Raw genomic sequence first — 24590 nt, 5'->3', positions numbered from 1 at the left:
CCCTCTCAGATATTAAATTGAGTGATATGTAATTATTTGTGACCTTATAGCATTCGAATATTCTTCTCAATAATTTCATTTTACTCTCTTGCAGTTCCTGATTTGCTTTTATTTTATTTATTTTTTTCTTTTTAGATATTTCCAAATTTTCCTGTTACTAAACTGACTCAGACTTGCTTGCTTTGTGTTTTAGTCATTTATTTTGAGACAGATGTCATTTTCTGGATAGTAGGAATCTATCTTTTCTTAGAATCAATAATATGTAAGTCTCTTGTGACTGTTCAATCTTTGGCCATCATTGCTTTAATTTCCTGCACCATAACTGGAAGCTCTCATTTACTGACATTATTACTGTGTGGGAATAGAGGCTAATTTACTTCCCAGGCACTGATTTAAAATAAGCCTTGATAATAGTTCGGTTCCACAATTATGATTTTTCCCAACACAAAGAGCAACAAAGCAGATATAGAGAAAAGGAACGATAGATGAAAGAGGGAGAGAGGAGAATAAGGAAAATTGCTTAAAATTCTATCATAGGCAGGCATAGAGCATTTGGTGGCTCTTTTGTGCATCTTAAATACATTGTCCACAGAGAGACCTTCAGAATACATGGAAAAAAATGTTTAACTTCTACCGATTGGGAATTCATCCAACCCAGTGTCTATTTTGCCCATTGAAGAAGCAGGTGTGGAGAAAGAAACATTATTCAGTCATTTGTATTTACTTGAGAAGCTGAAATGAACAGATAATGTTTTCTATCAGGTGTTTAATCAAGATATCTTCTCAAAGAAAAATATAAGCAATGAATTTTTACACAACTCGAAGGATTTCTATGTATAGAATTATATATCTTGTTCCTTATTATCAAATCGGTCTTTGTTGTTCCAGTTTCTGTTACTATTGTTCATTGCTTTTATTTGACTTTGGATGGCATTTCTGACTCCCTGTTCATCTCCTCTTTTTTTCGTGTAAATCTACTATCTCAATTGCACTGTTCCTTTTGTTTGTCTGTTTACCAGCGGCCCCTTCTTATATGCTACATTGACTTTTTTTTAATACAAATCCAGTCTTAAATAAATTGGAATTAGCCAGAATTCAGAACATATTATCAGCCACTTTCTGTAAATTCTTATTAAGCTCAATACATTGAATTTTTATGTCTAGGAAATCTATTTCACTTATTATTGGAACTTTATTATTATTATTAAGTTTTTACTCCTCAGTTTCAACCACTCAGAGTACATCTAGAATAAAACCATTGAATATATATTATAGTAATCCAAATAATAATAAACCTTTTTCCCTTTTCTCTCCTCTTAATGTACTTATATTTTACTATACTGCCAATGAGATTTTATCTCTGAAAACTTTAATAATAATAATAATAATAGTAATAATTGCTTACATTTCTAAAAAGTAGAGAAGCATATCAATGGGAGATAAAATCAGAGATAAAATTACTTTTGTAGGTTACATAAATGTTATTTTGATGCAGATAGTGGTAACTATCATATTTCATCTGGCTGATGCGTTATGATGTGTTTTTCTATGAAATGTTGTTAGGGTTGTTGATTACTAAACACATACACACAAAACACACATAATTTGTTTTTGAGAAGTTGCTTGGTTTGCCATCAATTTACAATGCTTGTAAGATAATTTTATTATTATTTTCTGATATTGTTTAGTGAAATCTTTTTATCTGTGCTGACAGTATTCTCGAGAATGTACTTAGAATTACATTTAGTCACAATAATTGGACATTCAAAAAATGAGTTTAGAAGATCAGTATAGTCATTTAAAAAAATAAGTAACTCTCAGCTGGTAGACTACATTCTAAATTGTACCATTAACAATGGGCATTTATTCAATTTTATCTCTGTTGTTGTTTCTTCTCTTAGTCTCTCTTATACTCTTATCCGTATGCACGTTCAGTGACGTCATCCAATAAATGATACCGTCAGACAATAAAGGCTGGTATTGACTTAACGATAATTTAAACAGGGCTGATTTGGAATTTTTGTGCCAGATACTTTTATTTTATGACCTGAAACTAATTAGTTCATGTAAATTTTAATTACCTCAATATTACCAAAAAATGCAAACCATTTTAACAGTTAAATTTTCTTTAAAGAGAAAATCACATTTATAGTTTATACCACTTTCCTCACAATCAAATAATATAAGAGAAAGGAGTGGTTAACATGGTGGGTAGATGGGAAAAGGATTGGGAGCAGGTTCCAGGAGGAGGGAGGGCTTGGAACGGAGTAAAGCCCAAAGAATAGTCCAAGATTTAAAACGTGGGCTTGAGTATTTCTAAGGGGTTTCCGAAATATGTCAATTAGGTCATAAACATTTATAGTGAATCAGAACATCATTGAGTACTAGAAGCATAACCAAGGTCTTAAAAATAATTGAAATCAAATTTTATGATCTGAAAATTATTATAAATCATCTATTAAGTCTTATATTTGTCTCCCTAGCTCAATAGTTTAAGAACAACTCTAAAAAAGGTAGTCTCCCCTGTGCTGGTTAAAAACCCCCACCCCCAGTTTTTTATTTTCATTTCATTATTCAACCCATGTAATCATTTGGGTAGAAAAGTGAGTATTGATTTTTTTAAATTGTTTTTCAATGTTTACTTATTTTTGAGAGAGACAGACCATGAGTGGGGGAGGGGCAGAGAGAGCCAGAGACACAGAATTTGAAGCCAGTTCTAGGCTCCAAGCTGTCAGCACAGAACCTGACACTGGACTTGAACTCATGAGCTGTGAGATCGTGACCTGAGCTGAAGTCAGATGTTTAACCAACTGAGCCACCCAGGCACCCCTAAAAATATTTTTTAATATTTATTTTTGAGAGACAGAGCACGAGTGGGGGAGGGGCAGAGAGATGGAGACAGAATCCGAAGCAGGCTGCAGGCTCTGAGCTGTCAACACAGAGCCTGACTCAGGGCTTGAACTCATGAACTGAGAGATCATGACCTGAGCCGAAGTTGGACGCTTAACCAACTGAGCCCCTTGATATTTTTTAAATACTAGATTATAATATTATTAAACAAGGAGCCCAGCTAAATAACATTGAATTGGATGGGGACTCCTGGCCGGCTCAGTGGGTAGAGCATGTGACTCAGATCTTAGGGCCTTGAGCTCCAGCCCCACCTCAGGGGCTGTAGCTATGGACAGGTCACTTAGATTTCCAGAGTTTCATTCTCCAATCTATAATTCCAATCAATAAGCACCTTGCAAAACTATTACAAAGTTTGAGAATATGTGTTTTTGTATATATGATTAAATAGATATGTATATGTGTATGTGTATGAATATATATATATATATATCTTTTTAAATTTATAATAAATAAATGTTTATTTCTGAGAGAGTGTGGGCAGGGGAGAGGCAGAGAGGGAGAGGGGGACAGAAGACCCAAAGTGGATTCTTCACTGACAGCAGAGAGCCCAGTGTGGGGCTCGAACTTAGAAAGTGCGAGATCATGACCTGAGCCAAAGTTGGATGCTTAACTGAGCCACCTAGCTCCCCTATATATAAGTAAGCATATATGTAAAGTATCTGGTATATATAAGCATTTATTGAATTAGAAATATTATTATTGCTGTTACTATTATTTGCCTGATACAAATAAAGAAATACAGATTTTATGATTAGCAATATTGTTCTAATTTAGTACAATAAATTGTATTAAAAGCATCCGTTTATAGAGTAGTGATTACAATTCTTATGTTGTTGCCTCAATTAACTTAAGCAATGTGGGACCATGGGAAATATTCCAACAGTTAGTAATAATAAATTAAAGCTTTTCTAACCTTTGTAGTCCACCCTAAAAGTGTAGGATGTATTTTGCTGATGAAGTAGTGAAACATTTATCTTTCAAGTAACATACTGGGGACATGAAGATAATATAACCTGCATTTCATCTATGAGATCTAGTGCTGAATTCTGCGATCCCAAGCTGTAGGTGAACCACAAATGCTAGTCTTGACTACCACTGGTCACACTCCATTCCTGCATCACTCTGCCAATATTTTTTCCAGTTCATATACTTGCTCACAAAGTATTTCAAGATTAGATGCATGAGTGTGCTGTGATGAAAATGGCATTAAAAAATCTGAACAGGGCGGGGCACCTGGGTGGCTCAGTCGGTTGAGCGTCTGACTTCAGCTCAGGTCATGATCTCGCAGTTCGTGGGTTCGAACCCCACATTGGGCTCTGTGCTGACGGCTCAGAGCCTGGAGCCTGTTTCAGATTCTGTGTCTCCCTCTCTCTCTGACCTTCCCCCGTTCATGCTCTGTCTCTCTCTATCTCAAAAATAAATAAGCGTTAAAAAAAAATCTGAACAGGGGAAAAAAAAGTCTTAACAAGGGCATCTGGGTGGCTTCAGTCAGTTAAACATCTGGCTCTTGATTTCAACTCATGTCATGATCTCACAGTTCATGAATTAGAGCCCCACATCAGGCTCTGCACTGACAGTATGAAACCTGCCTGGGATTCTCTCTCTCTCTCTCTCTCTCTCTGTCTCACTCAAAATACATAAACTTAAAAAAAATCTTAACAGACATACTATGCACTGAGTTTAGAACCAAAGTTATTATGCTTGAAGTATATATTTGCCCCTTTCCCCCTCACTTCCTTTTTTTCTTGCCCCAATTCTCTTTATTCCTTCTTTTCTCTTTCAATCTTGCCAGATATTTGTAGTACAAATATAAAGAGATCTGCATATGTTACAGAGAAAAGAAATATTATGTATTATACAAACTCTCATAAACAACCTGATATAATTAAGCCTTGTAAGTTTTATGGTCTAGTAGTAGCCAAATATTGTTTATTGGCTACATTTAATACTCACCAAGGATGGTTCAGTCTGCAATTTGGAGTCGAGTAGAAGTGAAGAAAACACCATTGTTAACTTATGTTGTTTCAGACCCTAGAGAATAGTCAGATATCTAGTTGGATAAGAGTAAATTAAATAGGCAACAAAACATAATGTCCCAGAGCATATTAATGACACTATATTAAACATGCTAACTTGACATAAGGAAGTAAATTCTGATAATGTTACTGAAATCTAAAAGCATTGTAAAACAAATGTTTTAGGTGGCACTTAATATACGTTGGGTAATTAACTTACCAGTTTTCTAAATACAGAATCAGACATTTTTTAAAATGACTAATGATAATAAAATGGTAATTTAATAGTAGAAGAAAATAAGCTTTAGAAGTATGTTCTACTTTGAGAAATTAATTTGTTTTATTATTTCTGTGTATACATGAAGGTGATAAAGGCTGGGTTGATAATTGACATTTTTATGGAAGACTGATTCGATATCAACACTTTGTTATTTAATTTGCAGTATGATTTCTTACATTTTAGAAGAGAATAATTCTGCAATATGCCCATTCTTTTGAATATTTAATCAGTAAACTTGTATTAATATAGTAAGACTTCATCAAATATATAACAATATATTCTGGTTTAATAATTTGAAAAATGCTACAAAAAGATAATTTTTATGACTTCTTTGTATTAGGCAAATGGGAAAAAAGTCAAGGTTTATGATATATGACAAGTGCTCCTTTGAATTCCAAAATATATCTGACCTCACAATATTTTTCAACATGACTTCAAATAAGCATGTAGTGAGGTCAGAATGTACTTGCTTTTTCAACTGCAAGCCATCTCTTTTGTACTGGTATAAACATCCTTTATAAATTACATTCATATGACTGAATTTCATTAGAAAAAGAAATTGACATTCTTAAAAATTAGCAAGAATGGTCTATTAACATTAATGGCTTCACAAATTAAATATTGCTTAGTGGATGAAGGCAATTTTCAGATAAATCATATTCTTCAATAACAGGTCTGTCTAGCCATTTGCACGCTGGACTTTATTGTGCTTCATGAAGTAAGTTGTCCCTCTCACATTTGTCTCCTCTTAACCTGAGCATTTTCACTATAGCCACATCACATTGAATGGCCTAGACTTCTTGAATACCATGACATGGGAAATATGTGTCCATGCATGTAATAAACACCTGACATAATACTCTCCTTTACCTTAAAGCCAGGTGAATTCTTTCAACATTGGCACAGGGAACTCATTCAAACTTTTAAGGTAGTTAATGGGAAAGAGAGAAAGCTTTGAGAAAACCAGCATGTGGCCAAAAACAACAGCAGGTGTGGCCATATGGCAATCGAATTAGAAAAGGGATTTTTGCCACACTGCCTTCCAGAAGATAGTCAAGCCCAGAGAGTGCTCAAGAAGGGATGATTTACTCAGTACATTTTAAGTGTTTCATATTGCCTCTTTCACTGATCCTCTCCAAAGGGAATTTAAATCTATTACACCAAATAGATATTGTAGCATTTTCTTAAAAAATAAAAAAAATAATAATTTCTGAAGTAATTTCAGTTCCACATTTAAAGATCACTATGCCAAAAGCATGTTTATTTCCAAATAAAGCATTTGCTGAGACTGTTTTCCAAAAAGTGAAGCTTTGTAAGGCTAAAACTTAATGGCATTATTTCATTTTAACAACACATTTGGTGAGATGATTTAAAAATTTTAAATTCCCTACCTAGTCCAAAGCACTTTGTAATAACATAATTTAAATTATCTTTATAAGAATCCTTAACCTGTAGAGTAACATTTTTTCAGAAGTTCTTGAAGCACATTTTCTTTTAAAAAGAATTTGAAGATGTGTTTTATGTCTTAAATTAGCTCTCAAAAACACGTTTGACCTACAAAACAACAGGAGCTATACTATTAACAGTCATTACAAAATTTATTAGTATTGTATCATGTTATAATTTCAGCAGCATTCTTGGACTCTGTGTGTGTGTGTGTGTGTGTGTGTGTGTGTGTGTGTGTTCTAATATGGGAAAATGTCCATGCTTTGTCTTTTATTGTTCTTATCTTGAGATCTTGAAGGAAAATATGGTCTTTGATGAGAACCAAGAGAGATTCATGAATACTTCCTCTGTTCTGGTCTTCCCCCTCCACACACACCTGTATTAGGGTGATAGCAAACTACCCTGTGGTCAGCATGAAGATAATATTCATATTTCAAACCTGAATTTTCTGGTTTGATTCTGCTTGTTGGCACCACCATACTTTTATTTTCCATGACCACAGTTTTTGGACAACAGACCAACAAAAAGAAAACTAATTAAGCAAGCTAAGAGCTAGCAGTTTAAGTGTTTATTGTTTCCATGATAGCATTTTTTCAAGTAGGATTGTTATGTTTATCTTGAATATAGGAAAAAATATCCATCTATGTAAAAAAATATGAACTTGTAGTCAGTTTCTTTTTGGAGGACAAATATTAAACTTCTGTTGAAATTACATATATTTAACTTAGTAGAAGAAAGCTGGATTTTTGTTGTTTTAAAATTGATCTTTTCAGAGTATATGGTTATTTTTAATTTGTTTAAAAATTTAGGATTTAACCTTTTTTAAAAAATTAAGTTATGGAAAAGTCAAAAGAAAAACAGTAAACATCACTGCCTCAATCACTCAGATGTTAGACTGTTGTATTTTGGCATGTTGTTTCCAGTAATTATTAAAATAAAACATATGGTTAAGCCCTTTGGTCCACTTTTAGTCCTCCTACTCTCATATTAGAGGCAAACACTAATATGAGTTTGATTTTTCCCTTTCAATTAAATAAAATTACTTATATGTGTGTGTATATCTGTCAAAAATATAAGTAATATTTTAAATATACACTTGACACTTGAAGAACTCTGAGTGCTGACCCCTGTGCAGTCCAAAATCTGTATATAACTTTTGATCCCCCCCAAACGTAACTACTAATAGCTTATTGTTGACCAGACAGAAGCCGTACTGATAATATCAATAGTCAATTAGCACATATTTTATATGTTATATATATGATACACTGTGTTCTTACAATAAAGTAAACTAGAGGAAAGGAAATGTTATTAAGAAAATCCCAGGGAAGAGAAAGTACATTTACAGGACTGTACTGTATTTATCAAAAAATAATCCACATGGAAGTGGACCCACACACTTCAAAACTATGTTGTTCAAGGGTGAACTGCATGTTCAAAGGTGTAAGGCATTTGTTGTTATGATCTCTCTTGTTGACATATAAAAATCCACCTCCTCCCTTTTACCTGTTTTATAACATTTCCTCATATGAATAGAAAACATTTGATTGATCCATTCCTCTACCGATGGACATTGATAAGTTCCTTTCTTCATACCTTCTCTGGTAGTCCATTATTACTGAGATTTAAGTAACATTTTCGTAATAATCAGATATTTATCTACTTTGGACTTGCAGTTTTAGACTACTTAGCAAACCACTCTTGAATATTTTCCACTGGAGGTGTTTTCTTTTTTGATTATTCTTCAAATATAGCAAAATGGCAAATAATTCAAGATATGATTTTTAACATCAAATGTAATTTGTTCAAAATTTACATTAATCTTTCTCATAACTAGTCACTTCCATTTTGTCTTCCTGTCATCCTGAAGAATGAAAATGTAATTTCCCAGAGGCTTTAAGAATTGGGGGAGTATTAAATGTGACTGAAATTAAGTGATTAATAATTTACTTTTGGGTCATGAATCAACTTCACGGGATGCTAAGGATCATTTGCAACCCCAGAAGCATTGGCAGTAACAATGCACTTTTTCAGACTCAAGAACTCTCAAAGGTTGGCTGCCCAACCTAATTAAACTTCAATCTTCTGATACCAAATTTATTTCTTCTTTGTACTGAATTTCCTCAGATCTTCTTGACAGGAAAATGTCACTTTGCCTGACAGCTGATAGACAGGTTATGTAGCACCATAATTGGAGAGAAAAGGATAGCTTAAAGCTACTCGATTTAATGGCTATGTGTATGGCTTTTTCTCTCTTTCTTTTCTTTTCTTTTTTTTTTTTTAAGGGTCCTATGACAGACACAAAAGGACTTAGCAAATAGGCCTAGTGCCATTTTTCCCCTGCTTCCTCCAGGGGTAATTATCTTACTCCATCAATAGTGCTGTCAGAAATTGGGCACATAATTCAGCATTTAAATGAACAAGCAATGTAATATTTCCTGTCTCCCAGTGGGATGCTTTGCAGTTCACATTCTTCTCTGTCACTCTCTCACTTTTGATGTATGTCCCATACCCAGTCCTTAATCCCTTCTCTCCCTTGTGTTTCATTGCAGATGTTGGCTCCGACTTGACACCTACTTCATTTGGAGCTTTATAGGACCAGCGACCTTGATAATTATGGTAAGAACTCCTCACTAACTATGTGTCTCCCAGGTCAAAAAATAAAATTTCTATGATCTGGCCATCTTTAATTTACGTAGGTGAATTTGGGAAAAGCATCTACTTTTTGACCCTATATGACTCAAGCAATTAGACACTCATTAGAGTCTACTTTTATATTGTAAAACATGTAATCAACACTGTTGGAGTAGAAAACATGCCTTTGCAAATCTTTATGCAGTACCATAGTTCCTTAGGAGCCCAATCCAACATAATCTATTTGGCTTTGTAGGATTTTGAACAGCAATGACTTCAAGTTTCACAACAATATATTTCCTGTCTTTCATTTACATAATTTGAACTATGAATGAAATCAGAAATTGGAAATGTGGCAATATACTTTACTCTTCCTTCCAGTTTTGTTTTTTATATAAATCTTAAAAACTTTAAAATTCAAAAGGATTTCACTTAAGAATGGCACAAATAAGTTACGCAAGTGTTCGGAATCATACTTCTTTTTGTATTTTTAGGTGCATAATATCTTGATTTCAAATATGAATTATTTATTGTAATTTAGTTTCTATTTTTGGCATTATTTATATACCCATCATTTTATAATACAAAGTCATTCTCCAAATAAAATGGCCTCTTGATTCTGAATAAGATATAGATCTCCAATTCATTATCTGAAATCCTTTGAAGCAGGCATATTTTAGAATTCAGAAAGTTTTCAAACGTCAGAAAGACATATGGTACATGTACTGCATATTAGATAGAATTCCTAGTAGAGAATAAACAGTTGCCCAAAGCAAACACATCAATGAATATCAACAGTAGGGACGAGGCAGGACTCTAAAACCAAACAGTAATAATTCAGCAGAAAAAAAAAATGGGAAAGTAAAAGGAAATGGAATAAAGATAGAAGAACCCTATGTCAGTACAAGTTCAGTTTTCCCACCAAATAGATTTAGTTAAGGTTAGGCTTTTTGGCCACTCAATTAATTGTTTAATACTCTCACTTTTCAGACTTTTTGGATTTGATAAAGGATTGTAGAATTGTATTATTAAGAGAACTTCAATAGGGCTTATAATTGGATTTTCCTGGACCCCACCAATCCTAAATTTTGGAACATATTAAAACAAACCAGGTCACAAAGGGCAGTTCAATATATTTTCTATAGTTTGTATATATGTAATATGTAGAATTTACACTGGAACTTTTTGTTTTGTTTTGCTTTAAGTTCTATCCTCTCTCTGGTGATTCTAGTGATATAACAGTATCATTGAGTGTTTTCTGGACTTTAATCCTAGTTTGTTGTAGCATTAGAATTTACCACCATTTTATAATCCTTTTGATCTAGCTCTTCAAAAATATATTATTGATTTTAGTATTTATGTTTTTGGAATGTAACATTTCAAAATATATTCCCAAATAGTAAATTTGGGGCTGTGTTCACAAAATATATCCCCAAACAGTAAATTTGGGGCCACGTTCAGAGGGCAGAAATAGTAACACACCTGGAATATTTTTTTTTGGTTTTTTATTTTTTTTAATGTTTATTTATTTTGAGAGAGACAGAGACAGAGAGAAGACAGAGCACGTGCACATGCACAAACAGGATAGGGGCAGAGACAAAGGGAGAGAGAGGAATCCCAAGCAGGCTCCATGCTGTCAGCATAGAGCCTTACATGGAGCTTGAACTCACCAACCAAGAAATCGTGACCTGATCAGAAATCAAGAGTTGGAACCTTAACCAACTGAGCCACCCAGATGCCCATTTTTTTCAACATATACCTGGCTTTGAGTTGTTTTACAATTTCCACAGCATCATTCCAACTGCTGCTGATTTTTTATTTGTATGTATTTTGGCATAATGGTGCTTTGTAACTCATTGGTATCCCAACTCCCTAAAGTGGCTTCTTGCCTTTGCTAAAATACTAGGCAATCACCTATGATCCAATTCCTTTATAAGTATAGTGAGAGCTAATTTCCCAGAACAACTCATCTGTTATGGAGAATAGACTTACTTTTTTTTTTTTTTATTCCAGTTATGCTACATAACAGTACCTTTTACATTACAGCTTAATGTAATCTTCCTTGGGATCGCTTTATATAAAATGTTTCATCATACTGCCATTCTGAAACCTGAATCGGGCTGCCTTGATAATATCAAGTAAGTGATTTTTCTTTTTGTTTTCTTTAGCCATCCTAAGTTTGGTACTCTAAATTATCCCTACTTTTAATTCTATTGAAATCTTGTGACAATGATGAGGATCGATGTGTTGTCTTTGCTGAATAAGATCATTTATTGACTACTGAGATGACCTGATCTGCCTGAAAATAAGTATAATGAAGCTTTGTCTTCAAAAAAACTTTTCCCCAAAACTCTGATTTTCAACATGAGAAGCTCTTAAGATGTACATTTATTATTTTTTTCCTGAGCCAATACAAAGTTTCTGTATCTGGATAGACTGTTATTTCTTGGAGCAGTAACCACATCAGTTACCAACACCCCATCTCCCCCTTCAGAGCAATGTGAAGAGTAGAATGGTGACCCTGTGAGCAGCACAAGGGAGATTTTACACCAGAGGAGAAGAATCCCAAGATTATTAATCTGGGCAATTGTAGAGGAGCTGTTATGAAGCTGGCCCCCCTCTCCTGAGAGAGGAAGAGAAAACCCAACTCCCCATGGAAAGTCCTATGGTATATAAATATATAGCTCCAGGCTTTAACCCCTTGGAAATGCTAACGCTTCCCTCTTGGGAGGTAAAGCACTCCAGAAGTCTCTCTATCTACTCAGCCATCTTTTAACTTCCAAGGTTTGTCCTTTAATCCAAATTCTATTTCTCTATGCTCAGAAAGCCCTTGCCATGCAGAGATATGAAAATATTCACATTCCTTTCCACACTAGTAGTACTTTTTTATATATATACAAAAGAAGCTAATTTACATTTTCTGAAAAGAAAAATAGTTTCTCAGTATAACCAAAATTTTATGTTGTCCCTTCAGAGGCTGGGACACTTGAGAGAGATTGTAATGGGGAGATGTACATTAGTCATTAATATATGTTATATATTAAATTGTAATTGTATATAATTTGCCTGTGCTATTATTAACCTGGCTAAATGTTTTTATTTAAATGAATGTACTTTCAGACGTTTCATGAGGTCACCTGTGACTTTTGAACATTCTCCTCGAACTACCTCAGATAGCAGCTATGTCACCCATTTTTCATCTACATTTAGTGCCTGACACAGTTTCTTGCCCATAGTAGGCCTTTAATGAATGTTATAGAATAAAGCAATACATTAAAGACTTCAGTGACAAAAGTGTATTGACACTAAGTGGTTAATTTTGTTGAAGGAACCATCTGTTTAAATTTACTGAAAAGGATAGCTAAGAGATTAGAGAAATGATATAATGGAGCAAAATAAGAATTATCTACAATGAGTAGTAGACTTTTGTAGTTCGTAATGTTACTTAGTTGTGATAATAGTCATTACTTTCTTGAATTATGTACAATTAGACTGCCCTTCTAAACTGTAGTATTCGTTCCTTGGACTGTCTGTTCCTGATGAAATTGAATTTAGATAAGTAAGTAAGTAAGTAAATAAATAAATAGGCTTATAAAATAAGTTTTCTTTGCCATATCATATTTTATTACTTTAGTGTAAATGATAACTTCTTTGTCTCTTTTATTTTATGGTATAAAGCAAACTGCAAGTAATACTTTATTACCATTTATGTTGTTTTTAAAGTACTATCAAAAGTGAATACTTTGGTATCTATGTAACAGCTTTTACAACATAAAAAAATCAGCAAAAAAAGGTCTTGTGCTTATTATAGTCACATATTTTAAAAGACCAATTTGTTCTGTAATTATTCATATATATTTCTTCAGGTGATATGGGTCAAGTCTTTATGATGTTATTGCTTAAAAAAACAAACACACAAATGGCAATAATTACATGAATGACATTGATGGCATTAAACTTTATATTACAAAGCAAAGTAAAGCCTTAAATGAGAATATCTTGATTTAAGTTCTGTCCAAGCTGCTTTATAGTTTATAGCCTTTGGAAAATTTATCTAACCTTGTGAAGCCTTCCTGTCCTTTTAAAATGAGCACAATAATGGGGCACCTGGCTGGCTCAGTCAGTAGACATGTGACTCTTGATCTCAAGGTTGTGACTTCAAGTCCCACATTGGACGCAGAGCTTACTTATAAATAAATAAATAAATAAATAAATAAATAAATAACCTATTGTAAAAATAAAAATAAGACAAAAAGGGTATAATAATGAAACATAGCCAACCATCAAATGAGCAGAGGAATATATATACAAGCCTTCGATGATTTTTTCTAAAGAGTCAATAAGGCAAGAAGAGAAATTAAGTAGTTATTAGAAGGGATAGTTTTGAGATGGAAAAACAGGGTATGGACGTGCTGATGGCGAACAGTAATAGAGTGGTTAGAAACATAAGAAAGGGAATCATTGTTATAGCTGAGACTTGAGGAATTGTAGAGAATGAGATCCAGAATAGTGGTCAACCAATTCTACTCTATTAGATTACATGAAGGACGCTTTTCTACCTAGGTAAGAGAAGAAAGGGTGTTCTTTTCCACTGAGACTGGATGAAATAAGTAATATATATGATGTAGATATGGTGGAGAAGCAGGGCAGGGCAGTAAACTGAGGAATTTCTGCCCACTCTCCTCTATGAAGTAGGAAAGAAGGCCATTTGCAGGACACAGGGGCGTGTGGGAGAGGGAAAATAAGAAAGCAATCTCAAGAAAATATTCCTTAAACTTCCCAGAATCTGAAGGACATTTCATTTTGTTTAAAATATATTAACTATTTAAGAAGTACTTGTAAAGAAATCAACAGGGCATAATTGGTAAGGAAAGAAGAATTTTAAAAAGGTAATAATGATTTTGATCACTAGGGAAAGCACAAAGCCTGTCATCCTTTTTATTTTGAAAAATTCACAAGGATCTGTATAATAATGTATTTTTAAATATTACAGGTGATATGAGAGTATTTATTTGTAAATAAATTTTATAAATTTATAAATTTATCTGGATAATCTTTTTTTCAGTATATAAGACAGGGTATAAAATTTAATAATGTTTTCTTGGGTTTTTTTGTATTTTTGTAAAATGATTAAGATGAGCCACTTGATTAAGATTGTTCACTTTATTGAGGACAAAAAGCCAACATATAAGACCTTTCGAAAGTCAACATCTTTCTAAAACCATTCATTCAATTATCAAATATTTACTGCCTTCATTATGCATGTTCTTTCACACATAGATCTCTCCTTTATCTAAAATGTGTTTGCTTCTCCCCGTATTCACTGCCACCATTTAGTTAGTTAGTTAGTTATTTTTAATTTATTTCTGAGAGAGAGAGAGAGAGAGAGAGAGAGAGAGAGATACAGAGAGAGACAAAGCATGAGCAAGGGAGGAGCAGAGAGAGACAGAGACTCAGAATTGAAAGCAGGCTCCAGGCTCTGAGCTCTCAACTGAAAGCCCAAGGCTGGCCTCCAACTCATATGAGATCGTGACTTGAGCCACTTAACTAACTGAGCCACCTGGGCACCCCTGCCACCATTTTTTAAAAGCCACCATCAACTTCTGCAGAACCACTGCAGTGGTCTTGTAATATCTTTCCTTGTATTGATTCTTGCTGCCACCTTCAGCTAAAGCAATCTCTTTAAAAGCAAATCCCACTATGCAACTCCCTTGGGTAAAACTCTTCAGTGGCTTCCTGTTACTCTCACACAAAAGTCCAGACTCCCTACCCCACCCTACAAAACCTTCCTGGTCTAGTCGCTTCTTTCTTTCTTTAACCTCTTGTTTTGTTTTGTTTGTAAATATTTATGCATTTATTTTTGAGAGAGAAAAAGTGAGCAGGAGAGGGGCAGAGAGAGAGGGACTGAACCACAAGCAGACCCTGAACTATCAGTGCAGAGCCTGATGAGGGCCTTGATCTCACAAACGGTGAGATCATGACCTGAGCCAAAATCAAGAGTCTGATGCTTAACTGTCTGAGCAACCAAGGTGTCCCTGGCCTCTTGTTAAGCCATTTGCCCCTCTGACACTCTGGATGTACTCTCTTTTGCTTCAGGTTTTAACTCTGCTGTTTCCCTTCCCTAACACTTTCTTTTCCCTAACACTATGCCTGGCTGACTTCCAATTTACCTTAATTAATTTAATTTTTTTAAAAATAATTTAATTGTATTTTAAATCAAAATTTATTTCATCGTCAGTAAAATAAGCACATTTTTGTGTTAGTTTAGAGAATTCATTTGGCTGGCTCATTACTATATTAATGTTATACTCTGTAAAAAATGATAGAGTGAATTACTATAGGTAACAGGATTACTGAGGAACTGAGGTATGCCAATTCTCAGATTTCTAAATAAGTAATTAAAATTTAAAACTACATTTCTATTTACTGTTTGCTTACTTGTCTTTTGTCTCTTTTTCATCAAAATAGGTAATCATTTGAAAAAAAAAGTAATTCCAGTCTTTATAAGTTTCTGGTTGAGTTTCTGACAGCTGAAATTGCAGCTTATAGTAATCATAGCAAAAATCTAATTTTAAATACATACATATGTGTAAATATGAATAAAATAATTATTGAATTATTACCAGCACAAAGTCAACCTCCACTGTTGCTGAAGTATAATGATGTGTAAAACTATTTTTTTTTATTTTTAAAAATGTTTATTTATTTTTTTTGAAAGAGAGAGAGCATGTGCATGAGTGCACAAGCACTGGGGGGGGGGGGTGGTGGAGAGAGAGAAGGGGAGAGAGAATCCCAAGCAGGCTCCGCACGGTCATCCTCACAGAGTCCAACATGGGCTCCATCTCAGGAACTGTGAGATCATGACCCCAGCTGATATCAAGAGTTGAACACTTAACCGACTGAGCCACCCAGGTGCCCCCTAAAACTTTACTTCTTGAGGAGCATTTATAGCACTCTTGACAATTACCTTCAAAATAAAAATGTATTGTTTACATGGTCATCAACTATTTCTTCTGTTATTGGTTTAATAACATCACAGGTACTTTAAAGACTAAGAAGTCATAGTAGAGGCTTTTAGGCCTAAGAAAGAAAATCAATGCCTGTATGGAGGGACAAGGAGTCAACTTAAGCTTCCCTTTCTTGTGTTTGTCCCTTTGCCCTTTCCCATATATAGAATTTGGCATCAAGACTTCCAGTTTTGGCTTAGTCATGTTTTCTGATTTCTGGTCTCTCCTCTTACCTTAGGTTTAGCAGGAGTGGTGGGTTGGCAAACATATTGTCACATGGTTTAAAGAAATACTTTCACTTTTCTTCCTTCTTCCCTGTGCTCTAATTGCTAAAGGAAGACAATAATAGAGGGGAGCGATGACTTCAGTGTCAGACACACTTGGGTTTGATTTTCTATTCAGTCTTGTAATGGTTATATTACCTTGTAAGTTTCATCATGGCTCTCCTCTGAATTGGGCATAATTGTATCTACTTTGTAGAGCTTTGAGATAATTAAATATAATTATATATATAATGCATACATCACATAATTTGTGCCCATACATAATGGTATGATTATTTTTAACTATAATGTAGAAATACACTGCTTCCTTTGGCTCTTTGTGTTTTCCATGGTGAAATCTGCTCAACTTCATATCAAAATCCTGTTAGAATTTGACTGCCTAGAATTTGTTTACCATGGGGTATCATTAAGAATGTTGTTAAGGATGGCTTTAAAAAAAAAACCCAAACTTATTCTATTATGAAAGAATTGGCTATAGGAGTAAAATGTTCATTTAACTATTAAATAGCAAATTTTATAGTTAGTCCTGAAGGAAAAAAGTATGCTCAGTGAGTTTGGACACCTGCCATACATAAAGAAATCTAAGAAGGCTCTAAATAACTTAAGGGCTGAATAATAATTTTTAAAAAGTTATACCTCACCAGTGTCAGTAATTACTTATTCTGTTCCTTAAAGGTAACTTTCACTTTGAGGACTATGTTTCTAGATGTTGCTGGAAACAGTTAACTCAGAATTACATTCAGCTTGAATGTAGTATGTTACATTATTACATTATTACTAGTATTACATTATTACTTTATGGTGTTAGGGTGTAGGGTTCTGTAAATAGAAGACAGAAGAGCAAATTGACTTAATCTTGAAAAATGCAACAATATCACCAGAATATTTTAAGGCTTTAAGTTTTCTCCTTATGTTAATACATTAAGATGGCTATATATGTACATGTAGCTAGAAGAGAGAGGGTATGTGGGAGAAAGGAGAGAGAGCCAGCCGCCTTTTCAAACAGCAGGTATCATCTTTATACTGTGGTCAGAGCAATATCCTAAAAAGAGTTCGAACCTTTATGAGGGTAGTAAGTCTAGTTCTGAGTTGTGTTTAGTAAAAATATTGATCCATTTCAAAGTTTCCAGATGAGTTTTTATGAAAATGTTTTTAGTACTTTCTCATTTTTCTCTAAATATTAGCTAGTGATATAAAAATGTTGAAATATTAAGTTTTTTAGAAGGAAGGTCAGTATAGTCCATATAGTCCATGAAGACTTAAAAAAATAGCTTGTATCTCCAAGCAATTGATTTTATTCATAGTTTACCTTTCACCATGGATGCTGCTAAATTCCAATGAAAATTTTTACCAATTTCTAAGAATTTTAAATATTTAGAGATGTGGTTTTTAAAAACTGTCACCTCTCTTATAAAAAGATTATTGGGTCAGCACACTATAGTAAAGATGTGTTTCACCAAATCTTTTTTTTTTTTTTAATCAGGTAAACCTGCTCATTCCCATATATCCCATAAGCACTCTCATTCTAGAAAGAGTAGAAATAGTCATTGATTTATTTTATTGATTATAATAAGATACAATAATGTTCAAGAAAATTCTGAAAGGTATATCATCTATCTGTTATTACATTTTTCCCAGTCTTCCTCCACTTCCTTGGTCTGTGGTTCAAGATCCCTGGAAATGCATCACAACATTATCATAAATGATCCAGGTGTTTCTGAAGAGCAACAGTCTAAAAAACACTGTGTACAGTTCTGTGTATTGACATAACACCACTAGATTTGTTTCCAACAAGTTAAGGTAGTAAGTAGCCGTTAGTCTTTTACTGAGTAGTTAATTTCCACAGTAAAAGCATTTCACAATTACTTATCTGGAAAATGAATTTCAGCCACAGATTCACAAAGGTGTGCATTCTGCAAGTGTTGTTGCCAGTCTCGTTGAATCATGCATTTTAAAGTTTTCTGAAATGTAAAAGTGTTTCTCTCTCTCTTTTTTTTCTTAAGTTTTTTTTTTTTTCATTAAAGTGTATTTAAATCCCCATATGATCTTTCTAGAAGCCAGGTGGTTTATGCATCACTGTTTTATACACTGGGAGAGCTGACATTTGAGGAAAATAGTTTGAAGCATGACTGTCGTAGGCACACTGGAACTGTTCTGCATTATACTTAAGATCAAATAATAGTTTCACTTTTCCCTAAAATAATCACATAAAATTTATATCAAATTTAGGAGAGTCAGTTACAGTCTAAGGATGAGAAAGCCTGAAAGGCTGCCTACCTAAGGGAAAAATAGTTCTTCTTTATAGTAAAAAGCATAAAAATTAGCAGTTTTTTTTGTTTTTTATATGTGACTTAGACTGAGATTTCCTTTGTATCCTACGTGAGGTGTGCAGTCAGAATTTGGAAGAGCTTGGGAAATGGAATTTTTTTTATGAAACCAACATTTCTGAAGTCAGTAAGATTCATTTTCCCCAAAAATAGTTAAGTGCAAATTTTCATAAGAGTGGAAGAAGTCTGAGTGAAAATTATAAGTAAATAACATTAGTATTCCATCTTATTCACAGATTTTATTTAGTTTTTATATAGGAACTTTTATTTGATTTCTATTTTTTAATTTTTAATTAATTTATTTAATAAATCAGAAGTACTAAAATTTTGGATTTATTTTGAAGACAAACAATTTGTGAATTTATTTTATATAGTCTATAAGAGAAAGGAGTGGATCGTGACTTCAAAGTTTGTTGCTTGGGGTACTGGAGGGTGAGTTGTTATTACTATGATGTGGAAAACTGTAGGAAAAATACATGAGGTGTCAGTCAAGAGAGGTTTTTTCAACAACATAACTTTGAAAGACTGAACATCTCAGTGTCGATGTGGAGTAGGTCGTTGGAGCAATGACAATGAACCCTGGAGATTTCAGTTTGGATTCATCACTGTGTAGGTCTGTTTTATTTTATGTTTGCATGTAGTGGTTTTATATTTTATTGTGTTTATTTTATTTAAAACATTTACATTTGTTTGGTTTTGAGAGACAGAGAGAGACAGAGCACAAGTGGGGAAGGGGCAGAGAGAGAAGGAGACACAGAATCTGAAGCAGGCTCCAGGCTCCGAGCTGTCAGCACAGAGCCTGACATGGGGCTCGAACTCACAAACCGTGAGATCATGACCTGAGCCGAAGTCGGATGCTCAACCGACTGAGCCACCCAGGCCCCCCAATTGTGTTTAGTATTGATTTCACTTTCTGTATATTTATTATTTTCCATAATGCCAAATAATCCTTTTTTGTTTGTCACAGCAATACATCTCCTTTAAAAATTAAGCAGAGTGAAATGATTTGAAAAAAAAAGCAGTAAAATAGTAAAAGTGGTATGTGATAAGTATGTGGTATATATATATACTTTTTTTTCAAATCATTTAATATAATATTTAATATAAATAATAATTTGATATCATTAATATAATTTTTTTTCAAATCATATAATATTCTATATATATAAAAGTGGTATGTGATGATGTAATAAGATAGTGATATTCTAGTCACACTGGTTTCTCTCACTAGTCACTAGAATGTATGTTTCTGTTAGGATAGCTCCTGCCGTAAGTATCAAATGCTGACCCATATTGTGGTCTAAATTATGACACTGATGATTTATGGGCCCAAACAATCCAGAACTAGATGGTTCCAGAGTCAGTTCAGTAGCTCATTGATGTTAGTCAGGACCTAAGCTCCATCTATCCTTCCCACAAACAGCTTCCCTGTGGCCACTCCTCAGACCTAGAAGTGTGTGTACTGGCTGCAATCTTAGGAAAATTGGTCAAGGTGGATTTTTTTTTTAAATCTATATGATACTGGATAAAATAAAGGGATATTGGGTAAAATAAAATAAGAACACCAATGACTATAAATAACCCCGTGTCACTAACTTTTAGACATATTAGAAATTCCGAGCCTACAAAATAGATTTAGAAAAAGCATCCAGTGAGAGGGGAAGAGGACTAGAGATTCTGGAAGCTAGGTGAATCAAGCCTTTCAGTTAAGGTGGGAACTTAACCATTATCACTGGACCACCTGGAGATCCCTGTGCATTTGACAAAAGCTGTTTTAGCAAAGTGATTGACAATGCCTTATTAGAGTGGATTGAGGGGAGAAAAGGAAGAGAGGAGTTAAAAATGACATGTAAACACAACTCTTTTCAGATCTTTTTCTGTAAATAAGAGCCAAGATATGTAGTAGCTGAGGGAAAATGTAAGATCAAGGGAGTTTTGTTTGTGTTTTATCCATTGGTTAATTTTCAGCATGATAGAGATTACAGCCTCTTCCTTTTAATCTGGTAAGAATGGACAAGTAGTTGATATTGGCAAGAGGGGAGAATTGTGTGGTTTTTACATTTGAGTAGGCAGGGGGATGGGATCTATGTGTACAGTGAAGGTTCGTCTTATATAAGAAGGAGTATAGACAAAACAGTTCTTCCTTTATATGATAAAATTATGACTGAGTTCTGTTAACTTACTGGCCAGCAGATGTTTTCCTTTAAAGTAATGTAGTAAACTATCATGACTCATACGTAGTAAGTATCCATTATGTCTAGAAGTATTCGTCTACCTGGGAAGAAAGTTGTATAACATTGAAAACTATAATATTATTCTAAGATTATTTTAATCCTCTACTTCCCTATTTATATATTAACATGAATATTAATATATATACTTGTTATAAACTTAATATTCTGTGTCTCCTTCTTTCTCTCTCCCTCCCCTGGTTGTGTTCTCTCTCTCTCTAACGTAAAGAAATAAACATTAAAAAAAAAAAAAAGACGCATAAGGGTGAGGGACTGAGTTGGCAGCAGTGTAAAACTTGAGTGGCTTCTCTGGAGTCTACCCTCCAGCCCTTCCAAAGTGTTCACCAACCCAGAAGCTCCTTGAACTGCAGCATCTGTTAGGGGTTTTAGTGGAGGTTTCATTACAAAGATGTGATTGATCAAATCATTGGCCAATAATGATAGAACTCAATTTCTGGGCCCCCACCCTTTACTAGGGGTGGAGTTGTAGGTAGGAGTGGAGCTGAAAGTTCCAAGCCTCTAATCACGGCTTTTTCTCCAGACCTGTCCCTTCTGCTCACCTCCACTCTTTCCTATTCTCTCTGCCCACCTCCATCATTCATTAGCATACAAAAGACACTGTTATCACTCAAGAGATTTCACGGGTTTGAGAAAGTCTGCCCCAGGAACAAAGACCAAATATTTATTTTTTTGTTATACCACAGCAATCTTGATTTTTTGAAGTTAGTATGGTGAATATTATAGTACTCATGCAAAATTTTCCTTGAAAATGGCTTGCCCTACATTATGTCCATAAACATATTAGTGATAGAACAGCCTAAGAATGTCATTTTTCTGAGTCATCCTATATTTCTAACTTCTGAAAAAGTTTCCAAAAACCAAGTCTAATTTTCTATTAATATGCTACTGTGTGTATAAGCTACATAATGAAAATTTAATCAAATCTTCTGAAAATGAGAACATTTAATTACTGTAAAATTCATCTGTCTCCAAATAGTGTTTTAAATTGTTTTATATATATCATTTAAAAATTAATGTAAGAATCTAGTTACAATTGGGGGATAATTTTTTCTTAAGTTTATTTGTTTTAAGAGACAGAGAGTGCACTCAAATTGAGGAGGAGCAGAGAAGGGGAGAGGCAGAGAGAGAGAGAGAAAAGCAAGCAGGCTCCGCTCTGTCAGTGTGGAGTCCAATGCAGGGCTTGAACTCATGAAATGCGAGATCATGACCTGAGCCAAAGTCAGACTGAGCCACCCAGGCACCTCTGGGGATAAAAAACTTTTAACCTCCTCTATGTTTATATTTTTTGTTCATTTAAAAATATAATTGCTCTTTATTTTCCTTGAATTTTAAACATTTGAATAAAGGTTAAAAATATTTAGCAATATCTTGTTTAATTTTTTTTTAAGTTCTTTATTTTGAGAGAGAGAGTACACAAGCAGGGGAATGACAGAGAGAGGGAGAGAGAGAGAATCCCAAGCAGGCTTTGCACAGTCAGCACAGAGCCTGATGCTGGGCTCTAACTCACGACGTGAGATCATGCCCTGAGCCAAAATCCAGAGTCAGACACTTCACTGACTGAACCATTCAGGCACCTGATATTTTGTTTAATTCTATTTTGTAAAATGAACTCGTATGTACTATGGGTAAAACTCACAAACATGATTTCATTTACTTTTAATATATTATTTTAATGTAGTTTCAGCTTATAAACAATTATATAAGGAATGAATAAATTTGGAATTGTAGATTCCAAATGTAAATGAAAGCATTTGAATCACTTTTGATTACTTCCAAGCAGATCATTGTTTTTCAATACAAAAGCCAATTTTTACCCAGTCGTTATTTAAGGGATAGTTCTTTGAAGTATTATGTAGAAGATATGAGTACTTCCAAACGCTGAATGAAGTACACAAGAAATCTCACTTGTACAATAATTTTTGGGCTTTTAAAAGTTTGTTTTGGTTACTGTAATCAGAACTAACTGGAAATACTTTTTTTCCTAACAGAGCTTTCTTTAAAATGACACAAATTATTTTAAATTGTAATTTTTATTTAGTTCGGTGACTATATATAAATTTGTCTGAAAATTTAACAAAATTTACTGATTTTGAAAATGTGTTGTGGGAAACTTTGAATAAGTAATATTGGGCTGAAAGACTGTTAGCTTCCAAGTCCAAATCAACCCATTTCAAATGCTTCCTGAAGATATTTAAAGTAAAATATTGTAGGCAATGTTAAGTTAAATACTATGGTGTATTTTCAGTCACATACTGTAAGTAAAAATTTAGTCATAGATTCCACTACTCCCTGGTTCTGCCCCTAAATCAACTGTAATTGCTGTACTTGATCAGATAGCACTTTGAGATTTTATGTGTTGTTTCTATTTGAAATTTTGTGCAAAAGAATAAGACAATTAGTTAACTTGTTGAAGTTTTTACTGTGTGCTAGGCACAATTCTAAGTCCTTCTCATGTGTAAATTTAAACTTTGCAATAAACCTTCTAAGTTTCTAAGAGGGTAATTAACTCACCTTTGGATCTCGTAGCTAGTTAGTGCCAGAACTAGGATTTCAACAGATTGTCAGACCTGAGGGTCCATTTCCTTAACCATTACTGTGTATTCCTTGTTAGATCACATTGCACATCTATAAATAAATTGCGTTTAATTTCAAAAGAGATGATTTTCTTTTCAGTAAGCATCATTTTATATTGAGTATGTGCTTATGAAACTTTAAATCTAGTGATTGGATTACATGATCACTAAGGGCCCCATCTTTAAAAACCTGTGATTCTATTAGTATTTTAAGTTATGGACCGTAAAATCATGCAAGGAAAATGCAATTATCAGGATTTTTAATGGCACAGCAGTCTTGTCAGGATTAGAAATAGAGATTTCAGAGTTACTGTTATTTAGGGTGAATTACTGAATAAAACCACCTAAGAAGAATGTTGTTCTGGGAAAGGTGATTCAGAAAGTATAGTCAACAAGGTAAATGTAATAACATTATGTCATGGAAGCCCAAGAATAGAAGGAAGTAGTCAACCATAGAATATTTCTGAGTGGGCAGATATGATAATATGGAAAAAATTAACAATGGTTCTGTCAATGACGGGGGCACTGTGGAATTTTGTGGGGAAAGATGCCTAAAGAGAGTAGCTTTTAAGAAAATTAGAAGTGAGCAAGTATGGATTACTTGATAAATTTTTCAGTAAAAGATAACGCTTAAGATTCTTTGAGAGTCTGAGAGTGTCTGAGATCTAGGAAGAAGGTATTTTTGTTTCTTCAAAGTAAAGAATATTAGAGTATGTTTCCTGGTGAGAATGAGCCAATAGAGAAGAAGACATTGATGAAGCAGGAGAGAGCACAATCACTCTAGAAGCACAGTTCTTTAGAAGCATCTGGATGAGCAGATATGTTGGCTTTATAAGAACAAAGGCACTTCTTTCATTATAAT

At 33.9% G+C, this 24590-nt stretch overlaps 1 protein-coding gene across 23 annotated transcripts in view; it reads left to right on the top strand.

Annotated features, from left to right (window-relative positions):
• Nucleotides 1-24590, top strand: part of ADGRL3 (adhesion G protein-coupled receptor L3) — an 827855-nt gene that overhangs the window by 735989 nt on the left and 67276 nt on the right. For all 23 annotated transcript variants that reach the window (XM_043572585.1, XM_043572597.1, XM_043572586.1 and 20 more), the window contains 2 exons: nt 9204-9270; nt 11332-11423. In XM_043572585.1, the coding sequence (XP_043428520.1) occupies nt 9204-9270; nt 11332-11423 (159 nt within the window). The remainder of the gene's footprint in view (nt 1-9203; nt 9271-11331; nt 11424-24590) is intronic.

The sequence above is a fragment of the Prionailurus bengalensis genome, chromosome B1 (assembly GCF_016509475.1).
Source record: "Prionailurus bengalensis isolate Pbe53 chromosome B1, Fcat_Pben_1.1_paternal_pri, whole genome shotgun sequence".
In the NCBI taxonomy this organism is placed as follows: domain Eukaryota; kingdom Metazoa; phylum Chordata; class Mammalia; order Carnivora; family Felidae; genus Prionailurus; species Prionailurus bengalensis.
This window is presented reverse-complemented; position numbering and strand designations above follow the sequence as displayed.